This window comes from Callorhinus ursinus, unplaced genomic scaffold (assembly GCF_003265705.2).
Source record: "Callorhinus ursinus isolate GAN/ISIS: 27379988/994484 unplaced genomic scaffold, GSC_fseal_2.0 scaffold21, whole genome shotgun sequence".
Taxonomy (NCBI): domain Eukaryota; kingdom Metazoa; phylum Chordata; class Mammalia; order Carnivora; family Otariidae; genus Callorhinus; species Callorhinus ursinus.
In genome coordinates, this window is record NW_027397083.1 from 23566427 (window position 1) to 23584356 (window position 17930).

The 17930-nt window shown below is 36.3% G+C and overlaps 1 protein-coding gene and 1 pseudogene across 4 annotated transcripts in view; one reads left to right on the forward strand and one right to left on the reverse strand.

Moving 5' to 3' along the window:
* Positions 1-17930, reverse strand: part of LUZP2 (leucine zipper protein 2) — a 478379-nt gene that overhangs the window by 119251 nt on the left and 341198 nt on the right. For all 4 annotated transcript variants that reach the window (XM_073904840.1, XM_025879122.2, XM_073904841.1 and 1 more), the window contains one exon: positions 1713-1775. In XM_073904840.1, coding sequence (XP_073760941.1) covers positions 1713-1775 — 63 coding nt within the window. The remainder of the gene's footprint in view (positions 1-1712; positions 1776-17930) is intronic.
* On the forward strand, positions 4162-4894 carry LOC112829167 (transcription cofactor vestigial-like protein 1 pseudogene; annotated as a pseudogene).

The following is a 17930-nucleotide window of genomic DNA, read 5'->3' on the forward strand; positions in this document are numbered from 1 at the left end:
TAAGGGACTAAAAATACAGGTGGACCCAGATTGTTGTTGCTTATTTATTCATTTGTTCGTTTCTAAACAGCACAGGCAACTTTGCCTAGGGGCCATCTCTCTCCCGTGAGTGTTGTGGGGACCCTGAGAACATGGTAACCATCTCAGAATATAGCTTCAAACCATATAGTACTTATTCAAAAATTGGTTCCCCTTGCTTACCCTCTTATAAGTAATATACAGAAACGGCACATTACTCATGTAATATTTCTAGAAACCTAGTACATTAAACAATGTTAAGTGTCTGTGTCTATTCAGATAGAAAAGTATAATGAAAGAAATACCAAACTGGCTCATATTCACAAGCTATTCAGTTTGATTATTCATTTATGGAGCATCAACCTTTAGTTTCCATGTACTGAAAATTTTTACTCATTTCATGTACAGTATTATTGTGAAGGCATTATAAACAGGTATTATATTTCATGTCAGACTCTAACTTTAGTGTTGAGTGGCAAGGACTTTTACATGTCCATCAGGGAGTATTCTCAGCTTGTTTACTAAAAAAAAATCCCAAGGTCTGGATAAGCGCATGACCACCAACCTAATGACATTTTCCAGACTCCATTCAGCTTGGCTAGGCATGTGACCTACGTCTGGCAAATAGGATGCAATGAGACATGTGTCACTTCTTCCTAGCTGGACTTCTAAAAAGCAATGCTTGTGAGTCACCAGATAATCTTCTCTGTCCCTTCTGCTAGAAGGTGATAGTAACAGGGAAAGGTCATTGAAACAAAAGGTAGATCCACAATTAGAAAATGATAGTGGTATTTCACCAGCTCTGTGCCTTACTTCTAACCACTACAGGAAAGGGGTTAAACTTTTAACTTGTGTGAGCCACTGTTCTTGTTCTATCTATACCACTTTCCTTCCCCCTTCTTTAACAGATACCAGATCTACATTGTGGTATGTGTGGTATGAGGACTCTCATGCTTACTCTTTATCATTCACAGGTTTTTCCATTAATAAATCCCTTGCACAACGAGTCTCATATTTCATGTGCTTGTTGGAGGATCCAGCTAACACAGTAATTGTGGTCTCCTCTCCTCCAGGAAAAGAATGACTTACTATGACACTGTCTTTACTATCACATTACTATCACTAAGAATTACATGAGCTACATGTCTATAGCATTAAATAGGGGATCATAAAGCACAGATGGAAATTGATTTTAGGTAAATCTAAATTAACCAGAATGACTCCCCCACCCCCCACTAATAAATGCATGAAACAATTTTCCTGCCTAGCAAGTAGACCCAATGATTGTTTGTTTCTTAAAGTTTATGGTCAACCCCAGAATCCTCATTCTGACATTTCATTGTCATTGCAAAACTTTGTAGACATCACATAGTAGATGGCTCAAAAAAATAAAAATTTCATTGACCTCCAGGTATTTGCTATTAAGAAAATCCTGGTAATCCAGTTAAGGATGGAATACATAAAATCACTTTAGGGAAGCAACGCTCAACTGGCTTAATTTCTTTTTTTGGTTATGCAATTTTAAAACACCCCAAAACACCCAAAAGTTTAAAATCTGTTTTCATTTTTCTGTTCCAGTGTTTTCATTTATGTTAGTGACAGACGAAGTCTCCAGGTTTCCGGGTTAAGGAAGAACAATCTGGTGCTAATATTTTGGCACTCTCTATTCCACTGAAGCTAGAAAATGTACTCACCTCTTCTGCATGGATGCCACACAGCTTGCTTCCTGACAAGAGTTTGTTCTTCAAGCTTTTATTCTGATGAAAGAAACATAGTTTATTGCTAAGAAATTATAAACCATTAACAATTCCTTAAATATGTCAGGCACATTTCTCTGTTTTGTTCATGTATAAGTCCTTCATGATAGGAGATGTAATGGAGTTGCATAAAGGGAGTAGAATCTGTCATGTAAAAGAATGTTTCTTTCATTCAATTAACATTCTGATATCTTCACATTAACACGCTCATTTGAAAAGATGGAACTTTATTTGGCCTTACATTTAATGCTGTTTTATTATATCTGCATATTTTATATTAAAAAATAATTTTAGTTTCAAATCTGCAGTTGATGCTGGTTTTTGAAAACACATCTCTAAACAGCAAACATTGGTTTTTTTTAATCACTATGTTCAATTAGCCAACATATAGTACATCATTAATTTTTGATGTAGTGTTCAATGATTCGTTAGGATTCTGGTTACCTTGGATCCTAGTATAATGTAGTCACACACCCATGAGGGTCTGTACTCCCTTTAAAGACTACAGCTTTGAGTCCTCTTATATTCTGGAGGCCTGTGAATTATACTCAAAAGGCTTCTTGATGCTCAGAAGCCATTTCTTTTTTCAGGCCAATAAGTGTACTCTCTCTGCTGGGCTTGAGTCTGGACAGATATGATAATCCTTTGAACTCACCATAATTGACCTTGATTCATAGATGAATGTTTGTTACTTCTGACATAGAAGCCATGTGTTCTTAGCCATCTGAATCTAAACCCTTACAGCTATTCAATTGTATCTGCCTCATTATGCTCAGGCTTTTCTTTCTTTGTCCTGATAACTCAGGTACTTTTAGACAGGCGGGCTAAAGGAGAACAGAAAACTTAAAGGAGAACAGAAACCCACAGGATTCAGACTTTGTACTGTCTCCACAGGAGCAAACCATGTAGTGGTAAAGTACATCTCATGCATAATGACTCTAAAGAGAGTCAGTCTGATGAGCACTATGAGCAAACTGAACACAATTTATGCAGAATGAATAACTGAATGATGAGTAACTGAATGAATGAATACATCAAATTTGAGAGTTCTTCACTTATAATTCTCACCTTTTGAACATCATTTCCTATTTTATTTTCCTGTCATGCAGGGAGGGGATACAGCTGCCTCAGTTTGAAAGAAACCTTTGGCTAATTTTTCTTCCTTAGCGAAGAGCTGAAATTCTAAAAAACTCATTTCTTAGAATTTTAGTACTATGAAATGATTTACACAAATGAGGAGTTATCTTGATTCACTCAAGTAATTTTTTTGGCAAATATTCATATTCATCATACAACAAAGCACGAGATTAGAGTTTTTAAAGGGAATTTAATATATATTATCCCTATATTGAGAAAAACTGTAAACTATAACAAGGGGATGAATACAGATGTTCTAAATCTGCAGTGTTGCTCAGATCGTAGGTTAAAAAATATCCTTCTGTTTGTGTCTATTTATGATATTTTTGACATATGTAATCTTAATTTTTTCTCATAAATGGTCTATTTCTCCTATCATCTTTATACACATAGAAATATCTTCATTATCTCTAGAGATTTAATATTCACTTAGATTTTTCATCTTTTTTTTTTTGAGAGAGAGAGAGAGAGAGAGAAAGCGAGAATGTGAGCAGGGGGGAGTAGGGGCAGAGTTAGAGGGAGAATCTTAAGCAGGCTCCACTGCCCAGTGTGGAGCCTCATGCGAGGCTTGATCTCACAACCCTGAGATCATGATCTGAAGTGAAATCAAGAGCAGGACACTGAACCGACTGAGCCACCCAGGTGCCCAGATTTTTCATCTTTTTTAGAGTTATAGTCTTTTAGTGGAAAGACATGGAATTTAAATAAGGTCTATAGTTTGTTTAATAGTATTGTATTAATGTTAATTTTCTGGTTCAATAATTATATTATCACTCTGTATGATGCTGTATTAGAGGTTTGGGGCAAAGATAGACAAGAACATTCTATACTAATTTGGCATGCCCTTTTCTATGTCAAAATCTATCTCAAAAAAAGTTAAATTACCTAGGGGCGCCTAGGTGGCTCAGTTGGTTGGGCATCCAAGTCTTGATTTCGGCTCAGGTCATGATCTCAGGGTCCTGGTGTGGAACCCCATGTCGGGTTCCACGCTCAGTGTGGAGTCGGCTTGCTGCTTGGGATCATTTCTGTCCCTGTCCCTCTGCCCCTCCCCCTGCTTGTGCTCTATATCTCCCTAAAATAAATAAAATCTTTAAAAAAAGTTAAATTACCTAAAAAATTAAAATTAACTCTGAGCTGCTTGAAAGTGGGCCAGGCAGCTCTGGTCCTCACAGCGCACCATTGCCCAGCCAGAGCATCTTGCTGTCTTAGGTGATGGTCAGGAATTACACTGTCACCTGTGTCACTCGAAATGGAAGAAATAGGGAAGACTGCCGTGGAGGTGCAGAGACCTATAAAGACTGAGCGGAATTTCTGGTGTGCCTTTTTCACCTATTTTCAAGGGGCCAGCAGCGGCACGGTGGATGAATACCTCTAGAGCTTTGAGCACTGTCAAGAGCCCCCAGGAAGTGAGTCCCTTAAGCCAGAGTGAAGATGTGATCCTGACGAATGACAACAAAATGTCTCCAAATCAGTGCAGCTGTTTTTCTTCTCAATGGACAAAACCACAACCAGAAGTATCTTTGACATATTCTGTCACCAACTGCAGCTTGAATGGTTCCTATGCCTATGCATCAGTACCCAGAGTCCCAGGCGAGGACCTCTTCCATTCAGTCTGGCAAGCTGTGGCATTTCCCCTCCCCAGCCCATTCCAGCTTTCCAGAGCCCGACTATTCTCACACCTACTCCACTGGGCACATGGTTCTAGAGCCTCAGCCTAATGGGAAATAGAAACCCTTCCTAAGTCTCCTCCAGCATGACACATACCTGGCCCATCCTCAGGAACTGGCTGTGTAGGACTGCAATTCTGCCCAGACAGCCAGAAGCATGGGACTGTTCTTCAACCTGCCTCCCAGATCAGCCCACTATAAGAAAATGTATTCCCCCACCCCACACCCACACACCCAGATTGTGGACATGCCAGTGCCAGCCTTACAAGTGAAAAAGGCCAGCCTCCAGAGAGAAGAAATCTATCCTTTCATTAAACTTCAGTTTGAAGAAGAGAACGTTTTTTCAAATCTGCTCATGATTTGCCTTCCACAGGAGCCCCCCTGACTTCCATAAACAATGTAATCATCCCTTTAGCTCTTTCACTGCTAGTGACGTCTGGGAAATATTAGCTTTCTTTTCAGCACAAAACCATTGGGGCCACCATGTGGATACCCAGAGCATCCTACACAAACTGGAGGTGAAAGACAAGCCTTGGTCTATGACATGGCAGCACGACCTCCCTGCAAATAGTTCCAGAAAAAATGGTACATTTCTCCAATATCATTCGTCTCTCTAATCTGGTAGACAGCTTTGTGTTCAGTATGAGCATGGTCCTTAGCACATGACAACTCAGGAAGTCGCTGCTACAATGTTCCCCGTCCACACACACCCTGCTTGCTCCTGTGGAATAGCTCAGGGGGTGGAAATTAAATGAATTTATGGATTAAAAAATAATAGTAAAATAAATAAAAATTAAAAAAAATAAGATAAATAAAATTGAAACAAGATAGGTGAACTGTATTGGATATGAAGATTTACATACCAACACAAACCATCCACATCTGAGTAACTTGATTAGAAATGATAATGCAGTTAATAATATATTTAAAATTTAGGGTATGTGGCCTATACTATTTAAAGTTTGCACCTTCACTTAAAGCTTTTTTCCTTTTTTCTTTCCTCCTTCTTTCCCTTCCCTTTTTTTTTTTTTCCATTCTGTTCAATTCTAAGATGATAATGCAATGAATAGAACTTTATTTCACTGGAAATGCTTATGATGGACTTGGAGAATTCACCTGGAACTGCACAGGGAAGACTGCTTCTCCTCAACACGGGTGTCCTGGTGACCACCCCAAAGTGAGCAATGCTTCCATATGTGTCCACCATCTGTGCAGGCAGTTGATAATTCTGGGCAACTGTGTAAACCATGTAAAGCAATATGTTTCCATCAAGCTAACTGTCATTTCTAAAGCTTAAGGATTAGAGGATTTCACTATTTGAAATACACCCAGAACTGGGGGTAATAATTACAGTCATCCACAAAGGGGCCAATTGTGGGACACAAGGAAGACTTGTCAAGGCCCATACTAAGATTGTTCTCAGATGGCATGTTCTTCAGAAACATGAATGGCACATAGCACTGAAGAGGGAATACTGACTTCCAGACAATTCCCTGATTTAACCTTTCCACTTATGGTTAGTGAGCATACTTCTTTAATTCCAGAAGGATTCATGGCTTGATATCACTTTGGCATTAAGAACACCGTTTTGTTTTGTTTTTGTTTTAACAGTTTTGTAAGCAGACTTGTGTCATTTCATCTACCCTCTAAACAGTGGATCTCATCCCTATCAAACCTAATGATGCTTTTATAAGATCTAAAACAAATTATAAATATAATTATACCCAACATGCCAGGATCCAATTAGGATTATGCCTCACTTGAGAGAATATGAAGAAAAGTAGATTAAAAGAGTCATCAGATGTTTAAATGTCTATTCTTCCTGCCTGTCACACTTCTGCTATCCCTTATTCTAATAACCATACTCTGATTTTTCTTATGAGCAATATTTTTCCATGCTAATTCCATGTGGCTGGTATGACTCTAACCCCAACCACTCTATCTAGGATAAGGATAAAACTCAAGCCCAGCCAATCAGTCTTGGTGCAGATTTGGCAAAATAACATAAACACTGCTGATGAAAAGCTAATATAAATCTTTTCTTTTCAAGAATTATTAAGGATAAGGTGCTGAGAGTCATCACTGAGTCAGAACCCCTCTGAGACGACCTAACAAGGGAAAGGAACACTTGAGTATGGGGAGAGAAATGTTGAATCCTAGTGATAGCGTTGGCCCTTCTTCCCTGCTTCATACTTGCCTGAAGCTAGTATACTCCTGAGTGTTCCGATTACATGCTTCCAGCACCAGCCCTTCGGCTCTCTTGACACCATACTTACATCTTTTTGTCCACTCTATCTTACATAATCTCCTAATTCTATCACATCTTTAGGATTCAGAGTAGCAAAGAACATCCAAATAACCATGCTTATATCTAATGCTAAATGCCATAACTTATCAGGATGTGGTCCATCTATTTTGCCTTTTCTAAATGGAAGGCAGACCTTGCTTCCTACCTACTTAGGGAATGCTTCCCAACCGGATGCTGTACAAATTTGGGGCAGCATGAAACAAATGTCCCTATGGCCTTCTTGGGAACCCAGCTTGTGTATGTGTCAGCCCTGCCTAAAAATGTCATTTAATATTTCCCACTGTCTATAGGATAAATCTCAAACTCCTATCTGATAGTAATATAATATCTATCTTAGGAAATAGATCTGCTTAATCTAGTTTTAGTTTTTACCTGGGAACTTAAAACACCACATTTTCAGTAGCGTTTACGTGGTAGCTCAAACCCACCAAATGTTCTAGGCTACAAAACAGAAAGAGATATAAGTCTAGTATATCTCTATAATCTTTCTATATGTAAATGTAAAAATTCAAAAATTGCTGAGTCTAGATTTTACATAGTGCTTTCAAATGAAATTAGGTATTAAGAGGTATTACTGCTTGCAAATAATAAAAACCAGTAATAGCAAAATCAAGCAAAACATGAATTTCTTGTGAATATCTCAAGCAGAATAAAGTCTGGGGAATAAGGCTCAGAAAGTAGACAGGAACCAAGTATGACAAGGTATTTATGACTGTAAGACAGAATATAGTTATTGTGACAACTATAAATCACTATACTTATTTACAAGGTGGAATGATGAGGTCTCAATGAATTTTCACGGTAAAAGTCATAACCTGGGACCACTTAGAATTGTCAAATATAATAAATTATGTATATGCATTTATTTATTTTTTTTTAATATTTTATTTATTTATTTGACAGAGAGAGACACAGCGAGAGAGGGAACACAAGCAGGGGGAGTGGGAGAGGGAAAAGCAGGCTTCCCGCTGAGCAGGGAGCCCGATGTGGGGCTTGATCCCAGGACCCTGGGACCATGACCTGAGCCGAAGGCAGACACTTAACAACTGAGCCACCCAGGTGCCCCTGTATGTGCATTTATAATGTTATTTTCTAGATTAAAAAAATATATAAACCGCTGCTTCCAGGCAGCCGAAACCATGTGTTAATATCTCTAAAGTGCAATTAAATGTAAACAAAAAGTAAAAACACCTCCAGTGTCATTCAAAATAAAACCAGACTGCTGTGTCTAACTGTGGAAAGTAGCTCCTATTTTAGAATTTCCTAAAACTGATTTTCGGAAACCATTATATATGACTGCTTGAGATCCACATTTGTTTCATCTTAAATGTGTTTTTAAAATGCCTATAGAAAGGGCATGCTCTTTCAAATAAGTTACTTAGTACTTGGAAATCTTATATCCCATATTAAAGAAAACAATATAGTTTAGGTATAATGTGTAACAAATACTTTGCTCTTAAAATATTAGCAGATTTTACATTGTATAAATTTTCTAAAAGTCCCTTATTGAGGACATCTCAGGAAAGAGTTGGGATACTGGACTGAAATTTAAATCATGAGTGTTTGTTTTATTAGTTCTTAGATGTACTTTTTTTTTTTTTTTTTTTACTTCTTACTATTTCTGAAATCAGGATGTAGTCTACAACATTGTGCACGTTTCATTTAGTATTTACAGTTCACCCACCTCAGGAAAGTTGTTAAGTCACTTTACAGTTGATACTCCTTAAAATTTAAAGACTGTTATTCCACAGTTCTTGTTTCAAAATAAGAGGTAAAGAGGTCAATAAAGGGGAGATTTTTTTCCTCCCATTTAGAAAAGCTTACCTGTAGCGAAAGTAGGGAAAATAAGAAATGTATATTTGGCCTTTTTATTTGTTCTAAGCCACAGAGAAGACAGAAGTATACTTTCAAAATAAAGAGAGATAAAATTGTCTATGAAACAGTTTCAAACTGATAATGGAGATAAAAGGCCAAATATAGATCTTGTACCTTTTGTCAAAAAGACAAAGCTGTTCTCCTGAATTATGCAAAAATATAAGGTAGGCATCAAGAGAAACACTTACTTGAAACTAAATATTTTCATTAATTTTTTCTGAATCATCCTGTTTAAATATAATGCTATGATTTAATCTATATGTGAACTAATTGCTAACTTTAATAAAAATTTATATTTTACAGAAAAATTTAAAACTGAGTAGGTGTGAATGAAATGATCATTCTATAAACATTTAAATAAAACCACCAGACAACCTTGCTATCATCCAAGTGATGGCAAATACCCCAGTTGAGTGTTGTTGGCCTTGCCAACTTCAATTCTAAATTGGTTGTACCAGAAGTTTTATAAGTGCTAATAGATTTCCTCATTGAGGTTAACTCAGGAAGAATATGAGATATTGAAGTTGGCTCTAATTCATTAGAAAATGTAAGAGTGCTTCATGAGAGTTTTATTCTTGGCTTAGCCCCAAACTAGCTCTAATATCTAGTATAAGTCATCTAACCCCTAGACTTATGTGTCAACTTTTGTTGAAATAATGGAGAATATTTAGGTCATCTCTTATTAGATTTCTTGCATCTTAAGGACTGCTGTCCTACTATTGAGAGAGGACGTGAAGGATATGAGCTGATGACTTTTTCTGGTATCAAGTAAGAGGTAATTGCATGACATTCCAACTTACAGAGTAAATTAATTAGCTATTCTGTGTGCTGCATCTCATACCCACGAGATCACTTTTCAAATAGCATGGATATAATACAGAACCCCACAGCTGGGTTCTTGAGGCAGAATAATTGTACTTGAATTCCACTTTTTATACACTCTGTAAATTTGGATGCATCTTGCAACCTCTGATAATTCCTCTGTTTTCTCATCCATACAATTAGGCAACTATCATAACCAGTTGGTTCTTAATGGGGCAGTTAATTAAAATGAGATTATATAAGCAAAACACTTATGACAATGACACATAGTGAGCACTCAGAAAATATTAGATCTCACTATTTCAATAAAACTCACTTCATCTTGTACAAATAAAGAAGGAAAACTTTTTTTGATGATTAGAACAGCACTCCAGAAGTTTCAGGATTTCAGCATTACAAATAAAATATAAATATATAAAAATATAAATACATATTACACATATAAATAAAATATAAATATATAAACATATATATATTGTAGAAGATGGCAGTTAAGTTTCTAGCTAATGAGCTTTCATTGATCAATAAATAAAATTTATTGTGGAAGTCATTGCATTCAATCGTGTTTCTCTCTATGTCTGACTTGTTTTTCTTTTAAAATAGACAATTCTCTTGCAGACGGAACCTGCTTCTGCTGTCATTAATAACTCCCTTCCATTATCAGAGAGCTCTCATTCTGATGGGTTAAAAAATGTAGCTAAATATATGAAATGTCATTCACTCCAGAAATAAATTTATGAAAAAAGCATTAATATTCTTGTCAACATTTATAAAAACCTTTTTTGTACTAGGAATGGGGCTAAAACAATCCCTCTTTTCAAGGAGTTTGCAATCCATGAAGGAGGCTAAGAGTAGCACTCAAAGGCTCTGGAGGGGCAGCGACTCAGGGAGTGACACTGAGCTGTCTTTAGCTGTGTTAAAGGAGTCAGCTTAATAACAGGAAGAGGCAAGAAAGAGGGGAGAGTAGGTGCACTTGAATTACAAGATGCTCGGTGGCATCATGCATAAAGTAGCAGTGAGAGTAGAAAGATGAGACTAAAGATTGGGGTTAGCCACAGAGGACCCTGTATGCCACTGAAGTCATAGCAATGAATGTGTAGCATGGAAGTCACGTGATCAGATTCACTTTTTAGAAAAATAAAATAGGAGTTTGCCTCCATTAGGTTTTATTAGCAGTTATAGTTTAGGCAGTATTCTATGGGGAGAATAAAAAAGTCATAGAACTCAGTAACGAAGAAATCTGATTAAAACGTGGGCAGAGGAACTAAACAGACATTTTTCCAAAGAGGACAAATGAAGGGTTAACAGGTACATGAAAAGGTGTTCGACATCACCAGTCTCAGAAAAACACAAAGCAAAACCACAGGGAGATGTCACATCACTCCTGTTAGAATGGTTATCATCAAAATGACAAGAAGAGAAAACAAGCGTTGGCAAGGATGTAGAGAAAAGGGAACCCCGGTGCACTGTCAGGGGGATGCAAATTTGTACAGCCACCATGGAAAACAGTATGGAAGTTCCTCAAGACCTTAAGAACAGAATTATGCTATGATCCAGCAATCCTACTTCTGGGTATATATCCAAAGGAGATGAAAACAGGATATTGAAAAGATGTCTGCATTCCCATGTTTACTGCACCATTATTCACAATATCCAAGACATAGAAACATTGTTAAGTGTCTGTCAGTGAATGTATGGATAAGGAAGATGTGATACACACACCACACACACACACACACACACACACACACACACACACACACACACACACACACCAGGAATATTATTCACCCATGAGAAAGAAGAAAATCCCACCGTTTGCAACAACATGGATGGACAATAAAGGCATTATGCTAAGTGAGATAAGTCAGAGAAAGACAAATACTCTATGGTATCTCTTATATGTGGAATCTGAAAAAGCTAAACTTATAGAATCAGAGAATAGAATACTGGTTACCAAGACCTGGGGGGTGGGGGAAATGGGGAGATGTTGGCCAAAGGGTACAAATTTCCAATTAGATGAGTAAGTTCTAGGGATCTAATGCACAACATTGTGACTATATATAGTTAGATATACTATATCATATGCTTGAAAGTTGCTAAAGAAGGAAGATCTTAAATGTTTTAACCACCAAAAGGAAATGGTAATTATGTGACAAGATGGAGGTATTAGCTAAAGCTATGATAGTGATTACACTGTAATATATAAATGTATCACGTGAACATGGAACACACCTTAAACTTTGACAATGTTGTATGTCAATTATACCTCAATAAATCTGGAAAAATAACTGAGTGCTGAGTATATGTGTGTTTAAACTATCATTTGTTGGAATGCTTATTTTGTGCCAGCTACTATACAAAGTACTTTATATAAGTTATTTCACTGAATCCTCATTACTTTATTTAAGTTATTTCACTGAATCCTCATAGCAGCCCTACAGGCAAAAATTCTTAATCATCTCCATTTTATTTATTTATTTATTTATTTATTTATTTATTTATTTATTTATTTTCTTTGAGAGAGAGAGAGAGAAAGAAAGCGTGAAGAGGAGCGCAGTGGGGGAGAGGGATTGGTGGAGAGAGGCACAGGGAGAAGAACGAGAGAGAATCATTTTTTTAACATATCTTATTTATCTGACAGAGAGAGCACAAGTAGGCAGAGAGGCAGGCACAGGGAAAAGGAAAAGCGGGCTCCCCACCGAGCAGAGAGTCCGACGTGGGGCTCAATCCCAGGACCCTGGGATCATGACCTGAGCTGAAGGTAGACGCTTAACCGACAGAACCACCTCGGTGCCCCTAAAGAGAGAGAATCTCAAGCAGGCTCCATGCTCAGTGCAGAGCCCAACTCTGGGGCTCCATCTCACAACCCTGAGATCATGATCTGAGCCAAAATCAAGAGTCAGATGCTAAAGTGACTGAGCCACCCAGGTGCCCCTAATTATCTCCATTTTAGAAATGACAAAGCTGGAATTAGTCCAGGTCTAACACTCGCCAAAAAACCATGTTCTTCTCCAGCATGCTGTATAGTTTTTACAAATTCTCCTTGGTTATAGAGAAATACAGAAGAAGAGAGAGGGAGAGAAAGGTAGAGAAAGAAAATAAGTCCTCGATTTCTACTGAGTAATAGACAACAACCAAAATGTACATAAACGTGAAATTTGTCTTTGAATTTTTAATTCCAGATATATGCATTTTTACCAATCAATCCAACCCAAACAGGTAATACAATAAAGCATGGTTTATAAAATAACTTTGCCCCTAGAGCAGTAGGGCAAAGTAAATTTGTTGTGAAATCATTAGGAAAGATCAGAAAATTCACTTGTAACTGCTTGCGAGAATATCCTCAGCTCTACCCAGTTAAGTCTTGGATACCTGCTATCCTCTCTTTGAAATATTGCTGAGTATTCCTAGCTCAATAAAGTGATTCCATCCTAAGAACACAGTTGAGTAACTACAATTGAGATGAGATCTCCTTTTCTCTTGTCTTTAACTTTGTGGGAAACCTGAATTCTTTTCTTGCTTTTTTCCCCAGCGTTTTACCAACATTTCCTCAGGCCCAGGATAAAAAACAAACAAACAAAAAAGTGTTAGGGCATATTTCCACATTGAAATAAAAATGGTACAACTGCATAAGACATATCAAGGCTGTGTCATTTAAACCTAATACCATTAACTTTAAAAATTGTTTTGTTCAGTCTTTGCTACTCAGTTACCATTGTACAATTGATGACTAAAGGTCATTAATGCTTGCTTATAAGAATAAATTTGGACCTAGTTTATTATTTATGATTTAATTGAAGCTTGCCAAATATTAACTGCTGTCAGCAATTCCTTTTTAACGTAGTACTAGTGAGGCTCTGATGTTGTAGTTCAAGCCAGACAATAAAGTTTAACATAAATTTCAAAGTAAGATGATTTATTTAATACTTGGGGTTTCTTTTTTCCTCCTAGGATTGCTGAAAAGTACCCACCAGATATGGCAGGAAGAAAAAGCTTATCATTTGTTTTTGTGCTCCAAGCCTGCATAAATTAGCACTGTTGATGGTTTTATATGCTGAATTGATTGAGCCATTAATAGAATAAAGACTTTTTTAAACAATGCCATAAATTTGACTCCACTAATAAGGGATGTGTCTTGTTACAGCGGACAAGATCTGGTTTTCTTCAATGCCCTCAGCCTAAATTTGATTTATAATTCCATATAGGTATGTATCCATAAACAATACATACACTTTTAGAAAATGTGCACTAACTTCATTTAATGATCTCATTGCTGCCAAATCCATGGAACAATTCTTGGTTCTTGTTTTTCTTGTTTTATCACCAGCATTTGTCAGTGGATCATTCCCTCTCCTTGAAATAGTTGGGTTTATTTTCAACTTGTTTTATGAAATACCTCACTCTTGATTTTTTTTTTCTCTCTCTCTCTCTTCCTTTATAAAAAATCTCCTTTTGCCAATCCCCACTCCTTCTCTGACATCTCAACTCTGGAGTAACTCATGGCTGAGTACTTGACATTTTCTCACTTTGCCCTCACTACCTCACTAATCCCATTCACGATCATGGCTTTAAACACAGTCTTTGGCAAGGTTTACCAAATTTACATCTCCTGACTTGACCTCTCTTCTCAATGTCCACTGCTGCCTCATCCATCATACGTAGTCTCTCAAATCTCAGGTAGCCCAATTTAGTGCCATCTTTTTCCCTATCCTCCTTCACCTATGGTCTTCTTAGTTAAGGACAATGTCATCTTTCTGACTGTTAACTCCAGAACCTTGGAGTGTTCTTGACTCTTGCCATTCTGTCACAATGTATGTAAGTGACCCAATACATATAGTGGTCTTCATTATAAAATATATGTTCAGACTTAAATGTTGCATCTGCATCACTCTCTCTATTCTCTTTTTCAAGAGCTCCTATTAGACATATATTTCAGACTGTCAACCTTTTATCCGTGTCTCTTAACCACACACATACTCTCTCTCACATACACACACATTCACTTGTACCTTTTTATTGGTATGAAATTCTAAGTTAAACCCTCAAATTATGCTGAGGCATAATTTGTCCAGACACGAGATCCCCCTGCCCAGAGTAGCTTTATTTTTATTTTAAATTATTTCAATGTCTATAAATACATACTTTTTCTTTTTAATCTTTGGACTCTTCAGAGTGACTGAGGGTTTTTTTTTTTTTTTAGGTCATTTCCTTCTTCAATGTCAGATACAATGTTCTTTATAGAGTATGAACATAATAAAGTTTGTACTGGATATTAAACTCAAAACCTGTAGTTATGTCATAGAGAAATATATAAGGAATGGATTTCATTTATTTATATTCTGACAATTCTCAAAATCTCTTTCATACCCATAGCTGAGACATAATAATCCTTAGTGCTAGACTCGATTTTGGATCTGGCTAACAAACAAAAAAACAAAAAAACAAAACAAAACAAAAAAACCCAGTTGTCATATTTCATAAATAAGAATATGTCTGACTAGAAAGGTTTTAATTGAAAGGCTTTGTCTAAAACTACTATGCAGTTTTATATGGGACACTCTACAGTGTATGAAAAGCATAATTCTCCCATGAGGTCCAGCATGTTATAGGTTAAGAACTATATTAAGCTCCCCTCCCCACCAAGATAAAGTTTAAATTGTGGCTTCTGGAAAAAGGAAGGAAAAAAAAGAAGGTATTTACAGATAGAAAACACGAATGCTTTCATATAGGTACATCAGGGGAAATACTGAAGATGAGAAGTTTTCCTTTCTTTCAAACATTAGGTAGATGTGTCTATTTCATAGGTATATGCAAAAATAAAATAGAATTTCTATTCTGTCTATAGCCATAGTTGGGCCTAATCTGCACTGATTCAAATGTTGGTTCTTAGGTAACAGTATGATTAATATCATTCCTTGCACGAGAATCTTACACTTTTTGTTACAGAGTAATCTGGATTCTACCTGACTTAATGAATAGAACAAATTGAACTGCACTAAGATCTTAGCACTGGTTAGATTGTTTCTTCTAGATATCTGCACAAACCATGGTTGAGCCTGGCTAACACTGCTGGTAACAAATTAATGATAACTGCTTAGTGTTTTCTATTACCCTACAGAAGTTCAGATGGATCAAAAGAAATTTTTGAAGAAAATGTGATGCTTAAATCACAACGTGCTTTATTTAGGGTCAAATGCATCTGCTGCCACCATTTTCTTAAGCACAAATTTTCTCAGTCTTATCCGAAAGTGTGCTCATAAACCTTAAATAGCAAGTATTTTGCCAGTATCCTTCCCGAGTTATTTAAAACTTAATAATCCTGCTACAGCAATTGCACTCCAAGTGATTGGGCAAGCTGTGAGAAGAGTGACTGGTGGTGCTGTACAGACTTTCTCCTTTGAAAGGAAATTATGTCACTATGATTTTTTTGCATGTGAATGAGTATTTTGATCTTGGTGGAAACATCTGTTTAGAGTGCCTTCATCTGTTTAGAATGCTATGGAGGAAGGGGGGGTGGGGGGATGGGTTAGCCTGGTGATGGGTATTAAAGAGGGCACATTCTGCGTGGAGCACTGGGTGTTATGCACAAACAATGAATCATGGAACACTACATCAAAAACTAATGATGTAATGTATGGTGATTAACATAACAATAAAAAGTTATTTTAAAAAAAAGAATGCTATGGAGGAGACAGTTGCTCAAATAATAGTGCTAAAGAATTTCATGGCAAAGTTGCCTCTCTCCATTCTAGGGCTGGACTCTAATGGTGTCAGAAATTTCACCATTAAAGCCAGAACTCTGGTGTTGATTTCATTCACTTTGTCATTTATTCATTTGTTCTTCAAATATTAAATAAGTGCTCCTGTAAACCATGCATGGTAGGTACAGCAAGGTATTAACATACAATATTTGATGCTCCACATTATGTGTTGTTAGGGAACTGAATATTAAAATAGCAACAAGATACTACTACACATCTATTAAAATGACAAAAATTCAAAACACTGAGAACACCAAATGCTTTTAAGGATATGGAACAACAGGAATGCTCATTTACTGCTGGTGAGATTACAAAATGGTATAGCCACTTTGGAAGATAGTTTGGCAGTTTCTTATAAAACTATATATGCTCTTACCATATGATCCAGAAATAATGGCCTTTGGTATTTACTCAAAGGAGTTCAAAATTATATCCTGCACAAGGATGCTTATAGCAATTTTATTCATAATTGCCAAAACTTGGAAGTGACCAGGTGTTCTTCAGTAGGTGAATGAATGAATAAACTGTGTTACATCCAGAAAATGGAATATTATTCACACTAAAAATACCCAAGCTATCAGGGCATTAAAAAACAAAAGTAAACTTAAATGCACATCACTAAGTATAAGGAGTCAATCTGAAAAGGCTATATACTCTAAGATTACAACTATACAACATTCTGAAAAAGAAAAAAATTCTGGAGACAGCAAAAAGTTTACTGTTTGCTAGGGGCTCAAATGAAGGAGATGAATAGATAGTCCACAAAGGATTTTTAGGGCAGTGAAACTAATCTCTATGAGACCATAATGGTGGATACATGTTATTATACATTTGTCAAAATCCGTAGAATTTACAACACCATGAGTGAACCCTAATGGAAGCTGTGGCCTTTGGGTGATAGTGATGGTCAATGTAGATTCATCAATTTCAACAAATGTACCACTTTTGTGTAGGATCTTGACAGTGGAGGAGACTGTGGATCTGTGGTGGCATAGGGTGTATGGGAACTGTGTACTTTGTTCTCAATTTTGATATAATCCTAAAACTACTCTAAAATATAAAATTATTAAAATAAACAAACCTGTTCAAAACTATTAAAAACATAGTAATATCTGACCTTACAATCTACAAAATAATAGACTTCAGTAATTGGTATATTTAGCATTTAAACCAAGTATATTGGATCTCCCATGTAAAATATATGTTTTTTTAAGGAATAAAATCAGTATGATTGCATAAAGAGATGGATATTAATAAAAATATTTTTTAAAAAAGCCTTATAATAAAACTACCTTAACTTTGATAAAGTGGCTTTATGTCACAGAGAGCTCTTTGAAAGATCCTAAAGGAGCAGTTTAATAGTTAAGAACTTAAGATCTATTGAAATAATGGACTGTAAAACAGAGATCACAAATTAAGCTATAAGTATCCTTTCTATTGTTTGCTAAAGTAACTAAAAAATAACAAATAAGCACATTAAAAAGAGAATACTAATAATTCTTCAACTTGACACATTTTCACAAATATAGTCATTTAAAAATAAGTAAAATGTATACAGTTGATTTTATTTATCTTCTTTAGT